The following is a 12,248-nucleotide window of genomic DNA, read 5'->3' on the forward strand; positions in this document are numbered from 1 at the left end:
CATAAAACATTGCAAACCCACATACTCTACCTAAGAAAATCAATCCAGTCACCAATTACACTTTAAAATTGAGAGAGAGAAAAAAAACAACATCAGCACAAGAATCAAAGCCCCAGGATAAACAAACAAAATTGACTCCAGAGAAAGTAAGATAATTCACTAAATTGAAATTTTAAATGGCAGATATAACCCTCCCTTCTCAGAATAGGATTATTCTAAATGTTTATTCTTGTCACTTTGTATTTTATTGTTAGTGTATTATTTTGTATTGCTATCAACAAATGCTAGCTAGTTGGGGGTGGAGGGGTTAGCAAAGGCTTTCCAAGCTTGAGTATTAGTAGACGTATCTGAATTATAAGAAATAAAATGATTTCCTTAAAGAGCAGTCTACAAAAAAAGAACCCCTACAATTTATATATTAAACACATACATACCTTAAAGAGGGGTTATTCTAAGAAAAACTAAATCTGAGGCTGAAAACAGCTCTCTCCTTAATATTAATTTCTATTAAATGACAGTTTCTTTAAGAGATGATAGAGGTAGGGGAATACTTAATGCAGTGGTATCCTAACACTGAAAAAACTTTTCAGAATTTAAAAACGTGTTAAGTGAAAGGATATCAAACACAAAGATCACATACTGTACAAATCTATTTACATAAACTGTCCATAGGCAAATTCACAGAGACAGAAGGTAGTTGCCAAGAGCTGGGGCAAGGGGTGAGGGACCAGAGGGGTAGGTGAGAAAAGAGTGATTATTAATAGAGTTTCTTTTTCTTTTTAGAGTGATCAAAATATTTTGGAATAGGAAAGTGGTACTAATTGTTCAACTCTGAATATACTAAAAACCACTGAATTGTATACTTTAAAAGAGTAAATTTTTATAGTATTAGAATTATATCTCAATAAAGCTATTATTAAAAAAAGACTTTTCTGAGAAAATAAGGATGAGGTTCCAAACTAATGTTTGGCAAAGCTTATATAGGAAAATCCTGTTAATCACTTTCACAAATGACTGACCTAGCTTAGAGAAAAGCCTGTGCCAGGACTAGTTTTAATCTAAAGAGGCAAGAACTCTTTCTGGTATTTCTGAAAAAAGCTTCCAAATGACCACAAACTTTAACTTCCCAAGCAGTTCAGATCTTATTTTCTTAATAACTTTCTTCATTAAAAGAGTTTTCCCTAATTTAAGAGCTTGGCATATAGTAAATGCAATTAAAAATAATTTAACAAACATTTCTTAGAAAAGAATTTATCTTGGAATGTTCACATTCTGAGATCATATATTCATACCCCAGAAGCATTCCTAGGATGTTTCTCAGATACTGAGCCCTTCTTGTGGTATTCATGTATTTTGTTTTCCATAAGGATTTTAAAAAATTTTATCAAACCTTTGTGACTTACAACAAATTCAAAGTGAGTACAATGAACACTTGGCAAAATATCTGTTTAAGTTGTACATTATAAAGAAACATTAGAGAAATTAGGTATGTTGTTCTTCACAGCAAAAAAAAAAAAAATGCAACATGACTAGCAATTATTCTCCCTATAAACCATCTAGGACATAAGCATTTACAGAACAGAAAGATAAAAAGCATTTGAAAAACTACAACATCTTTTAATGATAAAAATCTCAACAAACTGGAATAGATGGAATGTACCTCAACAATAAAAGCCATATACAATGAGCCACAGCTAACACCATACTCAACAGTGAAAAGTTCAAAGCTTTTCTTCTAAGAACAGGAATAAAACAAGGGTGCCCATTTTCAACCCTCCTATTTAACATAGTAATGGAAGTCTTAGCCAGAGGAATTAGGTAAGAAAGACAAACAAACAAAAAAAGGCATTCAAATTAAAAAGAAGGAAGCAAAACCCTGTTTGCACATGATATGATCTTATATATAGAAAATCCTAAAGACTCTACCAAAACACTGTTCGAACTAATTTAAAAATTCAGTAAAGTTGCAGGATACAAAACAAATATACAAAGATCAGTTGAATTTCTATACACTAACAACAATCAGAAAGAGAAATTAAGAAAACAATTCCATTTGTAATAATATCAAAAAAGAATAAATACTTAGGAATAAATTTAACTATGAAAACTATAACATGAGCCCTGGCCGGTTTGGCTCAGTGGTTAGAGTGTCGGCCTGCGGTCCAGAGAGACCCGGGTTCGGTTTCCGCTAAGGGAACGTACCTCGGCTGCAGTTTGTCCCCGGCCCTGGTTGGGTTGTGTGGGTGGCAGCCACTCAATGTGTCCCTTTCATGCTAATGTTTCTCTCTCTCTCTCCCTCCTATTCTATCTGAACAAAAAAATGGAGAAGTGTCCTCGGGTGAGGATAAAAAAAAAAAAAAAGAAAGAAAACTGTAAGATGAAAAAATGGAAGAGACATAAATAAATGGAGGATATCATGTGTTCATGGATCTGAAGAATTAATATTGTCAAAATGTCCATATTACCTAAAGCCACCTATAAATTCACTGTAATCCATATCAAAACTCCAATGGTATTTTTGACAAAAACAACAATCTTAAAATTTATATATAGTCCAAAAGACACTGAAGAGGCCAAGCCATCTTGAGACAGAACAAAACTCGAGGCATCACACTTCCTGATTTCAAACTGTGTTACAAAGCTATAGTAATCACACAGTAGTTTACTGGCATAAAAATATAAACAGACACGTGGAACGAATCAAGAGCCCAGAAATAACCCTTGCAATAAAGTCCATCAATATTTGATAAGGGCCCTGGCCGGTTTGGCTCAGCAGTTAGAGCGTCGGCCTGCGGTCCAGAGAGTCCCGGGTTTGGTTCCCGCTAAGGGCACGTACCTCAGTTGCAGTTTGTCCCCGGCCCTGGTTGGTCGTGCGGGTGGCAGCCATTTGCTGTGTCCCTTTCACATCGATGTTTCTCTCTCTCTCCCTCCCACTCTATCTGAATGAAACTGGAAAAAATATATGTTTGATAAGGAAGCCAAGAATACTCAATAGGGAAAGAATGGCCTCTTCAATATGGGGGCAAAATTGGAGAACCACATGCAAAATTATTAAATTTAATCCCTATCTTACATCACTCAATAAATATTAACTCAAAATGGATTAAAGACTAAATAAAGAACATAAAACTCCTAAAAGAAAGCATAGGGTAAAAGCTCCTTGACATTCGCAAAAAAAAAGCTCCTTGACAATGATTTTTTGGATATGACCCAAAAAGCACAAGCAACAAAAGCAAAAATAAACAAGTGAGACTACATCGAACTACAAAGCTTCTGCACAGCAAAAGAAACAACAAAATGAGAAGGTAACTTATGGAGTGAAGGAAAATATTTGCAAACCATGTATCATATATATGTGTGTGTGTGTGTATATATATATATGGTTAGTATCATATATATATGTATATATATATATGGTTAATATATAAGGATCTCATACAACTGAATAGCAAAGACAAACCCAAACAATCCAGTTTAAAAAATAAACAGAGGGTCCTGGCAGGATGGCTCAGTTGGTTGGCGTGTCATCCCAAACACCAAAGGGTTGCAGGTTTGATTCCTGGTCAGAACACATACCTAGGTCACCGGTTCCAACTCCAATTGGGGCAAATACAGGAGGCAACAACTGATGTTTCTTTCTCACTTTGATGTTTCTCTTTCTTGCCCCTTTCCTCTTTCTCTTAAATCCATAAAAATATATCCTCAAGTGAGGATTTAAAAAATAATGGACAGAGGAGCTGAATAGACATTTTTCCAGAGAAGGCACAAATGGCCAAACAGGTACATGAAAAGTTGCTCAGCATCACTAATCATTAGGGAATGTAAATCAAAACCACAATGAGATATCACCTCATGCCTGTTAGAACAGCCATGATTAAAAAGACAAGAGATAACAAGTGTTGGTGAAGATATGAAGGGAACTCCTGGGCACTATCAGTGAGAATATAAATTAGTATAGCTACTATGAAAGCAATATGGAGGGTCCTCAAAAAAGTAAAAATAGAATTATCATACGATTCAGCAATCCCACTTCTGAGTATATATCCAAAGGAAATAAAATCACTATTTTGAGGTATCTGCATGTTCATTGCAACATTTTTCACAATAACCAACATATGGAAACAATTTAAGTGTCCATCTATGAATGAATCAATAAAGAAGACATGAGGGGTGTGTGTGTGTGTGTGTGTGTGTGTGTGTGTGTACACATATACACACTTATAGTATATGTACAATGAAACATTATTCATCCATGACAAAGAAGAAAATCCTGCCATTTTCGACAATATGGATGGAACCTGAAGGCATCACGCTAAGTGAAGTAAATCAGAAAGGGAAAAACAAATACTGTGCAGCATCCCTTACATGTGAAATATAAAAAGGCCAGACCCATAGAAACAGAGAGTGGAATGGTGGTTGTAAGGGGCTGAGGTGTAAGGAAAGTGGGGAGACGTTGATCAAAGGGTGTAAACCTCCAGTGAGAAGATAAGTAAGTTCTGGGGATCTAATGTACTCTGTGCCAACTATAGCCAATAACACCATATTATATACTTAAAAGTTGCTGAGAGTAGATCTTAAATGTTCTCACCACCAAAAAAAAAGGAAATTATATGCAGTGATGGAAGTGTTATCCAATCTTACTGTGATAATTATTTTGCGATATATGTGTATCAAATCATTACACTGTGCATCTGAAACTTACACAATGTTATATGTTAATCATATCTCAATAAAGTTGGAAAAAACACCAAAAAAAAAAAAAAGAACAGAAAGATAAGAAATCTATACCAAATAGTAAAAGGAAGAGGAAATGGCTTTTCCATAAAACAAATAGATATATTCTGTCTATTGCAAACTTACAAGTATAAAAATATTTTTAAAAATGTAAACAATTCAGAAGACGATACTATAAGCAACAGCTAAATAATACACATACAGAAAAATCTTGAGAGAATGAAATATTACGGTCAGTAGAGCTTTAACAAAGGCAGAATCGACTTCCGGTCAAGATGGCGGCGTAGGTAAATGTACTATCGTGTCCTCCCACAACCACATCAAATTTACAACTATACTACAGAACAACCATCATTCAAAACCACCTGAAATCCAGCTGAATGGAAGTCCTACAACTATGAAATTAAAGAAACAGCCGCATCGAGACTGGTAGGAGGGGCGGAGGCGGATGGGCTGGTCCCACATCCACGTGTGGCGGATAAAAATCAGGAGGACACCTCAGCTGGGAAGGTCCTCCCTGAGGACTGAGGGGACCCCATCGCACACCAGGCATCCTGCTCAGGGTGCTAGTGCCAGGGAGAGAAGTCTCCATAACTTTTGGCTGGAAAAACCAGCAGGAACTGAGGCTCAGGGAGGCTGAGGCAGCTGGAGCCCCAGGCAGCTCCTCTTAAAAGGGCCCGCATACAGACTTACTCAGACTTGCTCCCTCTAAGCTTGGAGGGGAGGCAGCTCCAGGGGCGACGGAGACATACAGGGAAGAACTGAGCTGTTTGGCATTGGAGCAAGGGCTGGAGAGGCGGCCTTCTCCAGGACAGACTTGCTATGGGAGGCCTTTGTTCCTTTGATGAGCCCTTCCCTGGGGTGGCAGACAGTGGCCAAATCTGGGACTCCAGCAACCTGGCTCACACTGGTTGCCCCGCCCTGGTGATCCCCTGAGGCCCTGCCCCACCCAACTTTCAGGCCCACCCAAGCTGTTGCCAGTTGCCTAACCATAGGATTGGCCTGTCTTGGATCCTGCTTCAAACAAGCAGCATCTGGTCTCAGATAGCCTATACCTCTCGTTAAGTAATACACAGAAATAAACAGAGAGGCAGCCAAAATGAGGAGACAAAGAAACAGGTCACAAATGAAAGAACAGAAAAAATCTCCAGGATAAGAACTAAGCGAAATGCAGATAAGCAACCTAACAGATGCTGAGTTCATAATACTGCTTATAAGGATGCTCAGTAAACTCAGTGAGGGCCTCAAGAGTATTAAAAAAGACCAGTTGGAAATGAAGGAGGCACAGTCAGAAATGAAGGAGGCACTAACTGAAATAAAGAATAATTTACACAGATTCAGTAGTAGAGTAGGTAAAGCCAAGAAGCAAACCATTGATTTGGAATACAAGGAAGTAAAAAACACCCAATCAGCACAGCAAAAAGAAAACAGAATAAAAAAAAATGAGGATAGTGTTTTTCTTTCTTTTCCTATTACAAAATCACGATCATATTCTCTATATAAGCTTTATATATTATTCTTTTTTTTGGTACGTGCCACTAGCGGGAACCAAACCCGGGACTCTCTGGTCCACAGGCTGATGCTCCAACCACTGAACCAAACCAGCTAGGGCTACATACTATTCTTTTCACTTAACACGAGTTTCCATGTCATTAAAAATGATTAGAAACATATTTATGGCATTATAATATTTCAGATTATGGATGTACCATGATTTGGCATTAGACTTGTTCTACTTTTCATTATTATTAAAATAATAAAGTGAATATTTTTACATATAAATCTTTGAGTCTGATCACTTCCCTGGGGGAAAAAATATCTAAAAGTATAATTTCTAAGCTGAAAAATCTAAACAATTGCCCTGGCCAGTTTGGCTCAGTGGTTAGAGTGCCGGCCCACGGATCAGAGACCTGGGTTTGGTTCCTGCTGGGGGCACGTGCCTCAGTTGCAGTTAGTCCCCAGCCCCGGTTGGGGTCATGTAGGTGTGTCTCTCTCATGTCAATGTTTCTCTCTCTTTCTTCCCCCCTCTCCCTCCCACTCTATCTGAGGATGAATGCAAAAATGTCCTCAGGTGAAGATAAAAAAAAAAATCTGAACAATTTTAAGACTCTTGATATAAGGTCAACTGTTTTCCATTAAGATACTTATATGCCTCACCCATACTCCACAGTATATAACAGTGCCCATTTAAAGTATGTGTTTACATGTCCGCCTCCCTACAGAGACTGTGCGCTCCTGTGGGAACTTACATTCGTGTTATATTCATCTTTGTGTACTGGTATCTACCACATGCTAAATAAATGGCTAGTGAACTAATGGCAAAACTGTACTCTCAAGCTGAAAAAGAATGGGACATCCTCATTAGGAAGATACATGTCCTACCTCTGCTGCAGAAGCAAAGGAATCGGTTGATGCGATGCTCAAGGTGTCTCGCAGGCCAAAGTCATCCACATTCCCCCTCATAGTTATATCCGTATCTTTATCTTAAAAGTAAAAGATAAAAGATTTAGAAACTGATATTCCTTTTCACTACCATATTTTATGCCCTGCCCTATAATTGGTTTTCTTTTTCTTTTTTCACTCCAGTCTTTCTTTAGATAGACTACTGGGGTCAAAAAGGACAACAATACAAATCAGTGGGACATAATCTGAGATATCTCAAAGTGTATTCACTGTCTGACTGATTCTGGAACACTGTCAAGCAGAGAACAAAGTGCTACAGACATTTTTGTTTTAAAATGAGATTAAACTTAAGTTTCAATTAAAAAAGCTTTTGAGTATATAATAACTTAAATTGGTATTTAATAACTTAAATTGGTATATAATAACTAGAATTAGATCATTTACCATACAAGGTAAAATCAGCATATACCAAAGACAGTTTAAAACGGAGTAATTTAATTGCAAGTGACCTTGCTCACATTGAAAGAACTAGTAAATTCATTCAAATTAAATGAATTATTAACATAAAATGTTCCCTGGCCAGTTTTGCTCAGTGGTTAGTGTCAGCCCTCAGATCACAGAGACCTGGGTTCGATTCCTGCTAAGGGCAGTACCTCAGTTGCAGTTTGTCCCCAGCTCCAGTTGAGGTTGTCTGGGTGGCAGCCAGTCCATGTGTCTCTCTCACATCGATGTTTCTCTCTTTCTCTTCCTCCCTCTCTCCCTCCCACTCTAACTGAAGATAAATGCAAAAAATATCCTCAGATAAGGATAAAAAAAAAAAAAAATGCTGTCTGGCTAATCAGTTGTGATAAGCTGATCAATTATAACAATTCAAGAAGATATCTCTGAGTTCTCCCAGCCTTTAAGGCCACTTGAAAACAATGAAAGGCCAAAAATGATGAGATCTAAATCCCTCACACTTACTGTGCTTACCTGAGGGTCAAATATAACTGCTCCTATGATTTTAAAGGGCTGGAAAAGTTTAAATATATTTGTAAATAGTTTATCTGTCTTGACAGGCTACCTATGAGCAACACACAACATTCTGAATGTGGATGCCAGATCACCTGGGATCCGTTCACATGAAATTTTCAAAGAATACTGACTGTTCTTGCTTACAGATGTGACAACACTATGGCAAATAAATGATAGGCCTCAACATTTATCACAATGAAAAAGAAAACAACAAAATAGATTGAGATTTTTCTTACTTTGATTCTGCCAATTTTGTCAGATATTCTGTCTCCTTCAAAAAGAAACAAGAACTCTCTTTGCCTTTCATTCATCCAAATTTTTATTCCATCTTTTTTTCTAAAATAAAATTCATTACCTTTACCAGAAATTTCCCAAGTCCTATTTAAAACTCCCAAGTACCAGAAAACACAAACATTTTGTGATTCTATACAGGAAGTGTAAAGTTTTTAAAAATCCAAACCATTAATTGAGTTTAAACTCAAAAAGTGTTGCAATCAATTTATATGCCAAGCTCTAAGCCAATCAGAAAAGCAAACAAACCTTAATTGGTAAAAGATTGATTCCTATTAAGTATCAAAAATAATCATACACCTAGCATTTCTTTTTTCTTTTTTTTACTATTTTATATTCAGTGAGACCCTTGTTAACATTTTAACCATGTATCTTCTAAGTTAAAATTATAATTGTTTTCAAATGAAGTTTAAATCAATCCTTTTAAAACATCTAATTTATCAGTTTAAAAATCCTTCTACTACTAAATGACTATTTAATGGAACAAAATCTGAGGTTAAATGATTCTATTTTCAAAAATACATGTTCTTTTAAAATATTTTCTTTAAACTTGCCATTTTTAGAAATTCGATTTTCCAGAAATTTTTCAATTATTCTTTTTAGTGCATATATAATTTTTAAATGCATACACAAACTGAGAGATTAATTATTTATAAAACTGAATTGGTATTTACAACTTTCAAAACTTTATCTCTTTAATTGTTTTCCATTGTTAGTATTAATTGTTCAAAAAGAAATCACAGTACAATTTTCTTTTTGCCAAAGCACTTTTAAAGCAGGATTAAATTACTAGTCAATTAAGTTGAATCTTGGTTCCATATGCCTTTAGCTATTTTCAGAATGGAACACAGACATTTATCTAATGTCACTCTACCTTTCAGACATTACCCATGAGCTGCTAAAAGTCTGTTTTACTTCACTCAACAGAAACCAGCCACTCAATGTCATCCAGATCAGTTATCATGATTGTACTTTATTTAAAAAAAAAAAAATACACACACACACACAAAAGAAAATAGCTCAGAGGAACTGGAAAGATTTATTCATTAAATCCAACTTTGTAAACCACAGACCATATACCTCTCATTTCAGTAATTGTTATGATTCCTGGAATGGCAGCTTAATAATTATGAAGAGAAATAATACATCTGTTTTTCAGATAAGCCAATAAAAAGTATAAAGAAAGAATATTGGGCAATATCTCAAACTAACTGCTTTCATGCACCCAATTAAAATTTAAAATATTTTTTGAAACAAATACAAAATAATATTGAATGTAAACTATAATTGAAAAACAAAATAAATAAATTTTTTACATACTCTTTCTAAAAAATAAATTTTTTACATACTCTTGACTATGGAACTGAAAGACAATGACACCATAAAAAATTAGAAACCAAAGGCTTCATCTTAGTCAATATTTGCAGAAATATTTTCTCACCAAATTGTTCTTAGCAGAAAAAAATGCTAAAGTCACAATGAGATATAATTCCACACCTACCAGACTTATCGAACTTGGGGAAAATGGCCATTTTTTTGGTTAAGAACATACAGCAATGGAAACTTTCACAGGCCACTGGCAGCAATGCCCATGGGTAGAACCACGTGGAATTATCTATTAAAGCTCAAGACTGCCTTCTCCATTACCTAGCAATTCTATCCTTGGATGTATTTTACAAAAATGTATGCTTATGTGCATAACAATGTTCATAACAATATTTATAATAGTTCCAAAATGGAAAAAAAAAGTCCATATATCATAAAACACACAAACTGTGGTGTATTCATACAATGAAATACCACACAATTAATAACACTGAATGAATTGCTGTTACAAGCAAGAATGAGAATGAATCTCACATGTTGAGCAAAGAATTATATGTATGATTTCATTCACATTAAAATTCAAAAACAGCCAGGGCCAGAATGTCTCTGTTGGTTGGAGCATTGTCCTTGTACTAAAGGATTGTGGGTTCGAGTCCCAGTCAGGGCACATGCCCAGGTTTCAGGGTATTGTGTTTTTTTTGGTACATACCCCTAGCGGAAACCGAACCCAGGACTCTGTGGTCCACAGGCCAATGCTTCAACTGCTGAGCCAAATCAGTCAGAGCCAGGTTTCAGGTTTGATGTTTCTGTCTCACTCTTTCTCCCTCCCTCCCTCCCTTCCACTCTCTCTAAAAATCAATGGAAAAATATCCTGAAGTGAGGATTAACAAAAAAAGAAAAAGAAAGAAAAACCAGGAAGTAATTAACATTAACAACAGAACAGTGGTTAATTTGGGGGGTAAGTGGAAGAGTTATTGATAGGGAGGGGGGAGAAGGAGGTCTTTTAGGAATTAGGCAATGTTGTATTTTTTTATCTACATGATAATTACACAAGAGGGTGTGATAAATCACTGTACTTTTTTGTTGTACGCACTTTCCTCTAGGGCTTAGAAGGAAAGAAAACAATAAATTTATATTTTGGCCCCAAATGGCTGAAAGCAGAAAATACAATAAAATACTTTCTGCATTTTTTTTTTTATCCTCACCCGAGGACATTTTTTGATATTTTGTTCAGATAGAGTGAGAGGGAGAAAGAGAGAGAGAGAAACATCGACGTGAAAGGGACGCATCGAGTAGTTGCCACCCACACAACCCAACCAGGGCTGGGGACAAACTGCGACCAAGGTACATACCCCCAGCAGGAACTGAACCCGGGTCTCTCGGGACCGCAGGCCGACACTCTAACTGCTGAGCAAAACCGTCCAGGGCAATACCTTCTGCATTTTAATGTTGGCAGGAAAGCTGCAAATTATTATTAAACATGAATTTTATTGCCTGGTAGAGGAAGCATCTATAATGATGCTAGGTTAAACGTGAAAAGATCTGATGAGTGTGTTAAGTATAACAGCAAATTGAAAATAATTTTTCTGTGCCCTACAGAGAAATACCAACAGTAGTAGTAGAGTCTAAGGCCATGCATATACCTCTCCCAACCTTTTTTCTCCTAGCTCATCAATCTTTCTTTGCTATTTAGTGATTGGTTTAGAATTGTAAATGGGAATGTTTAGGTGAGGATAATCAACTATTTGCAGAAAGAAGACATAGAAAATAAGAGATGCTTGCTATTTAACAACAATGGAAGTGTGATGAAATTAATAAACATTTATTTTGCACTTACTACTTGCCAGAAACCAAGTTATATGCTTTATATATATTACTTCATAATTCTCACAATAATCCTTTGAGGTAGGTAATGTTATTTTTTTTTTTCATTTTATATATCAAGAGCCTAAGGTACAGAAAGGTTAAGTGACTGGTCCATACTTCCATAGTTAAGAATTGGAATGGCAGGACTCAAACCCAGGTCACCTGACACCGGAGTCCATGCTATGAAACTATGGAGTACAGTGTCCGATACAGTAGCAGCTAGCCACGTGTCTGTCAAACACATGAAATATGGCTAGTAAGAACTGAGATGTGCTGTAGGTGTAAAATACACAATGGATTTTGAAAACTTTGCACAAAAGATATAAAATATCTTATTAATAAATACTGGGCTCAAGAAAATATATTATTTTATTTCTTTTGTTGCTCATCTTCACCCAAGGATATTTTTTCATTGATTTTTAGAGAGAGTAGAAGAGAAGGAGGGAGAAGGAGAGAGAGAGGGAGGGAAGGAGAGAGAGAGAGAGAGAGAAACATTGATGTGAAAGAAACGCATCAGTTGGTTGCCTTCTGAATGACCCCAAATAGGGCCAGGGATTGAACCTGAAACCCAGGTACACGCCCTTGACCAGGAATTGAACCCATGACCCTTTGGT

At 36.3% G+C, this 12,248-nt stretch overlaps 1 protein-coding gene across 1 annotated transcript in view; it reads right to left on the reverse strand.

Moving 5' to 3' along the window:
* MIGA1 (mitoguardin 1) overlaps positions 1-12,248 on the reverse strand; it is an 82,348-nt gene that overhangs the window by 24,215 nt on the left and 45,885 nt on the right. Inside the window, exon 8 of the mRNA XM_036256415.1 lies at positions 7,117-7,217. Within this exon, the coding sequence (XP_036112308.1) occupies positions 7,117-7,217 (101 nt within the window). The remainder of the gene's footprint in view (positions 1-7,116; positions 7,218-12,248) is intronic.

This window comes from Molossus molossus, unplaced genomic scaffold (genome assembly GCF_014108415.1).
Source record: "Molossus molossus isolate mMolMol1 unplaced genomic scaffold, mMolMol1.p scaffold_m16_p_12, whole genome shotgun sequence".
Taxonomy (NCBI): Eukaryota; Metazoa; Chordata; class Mammalia; order Chiroptera; family Molossidae; genus Molossus; species Molossus molossus.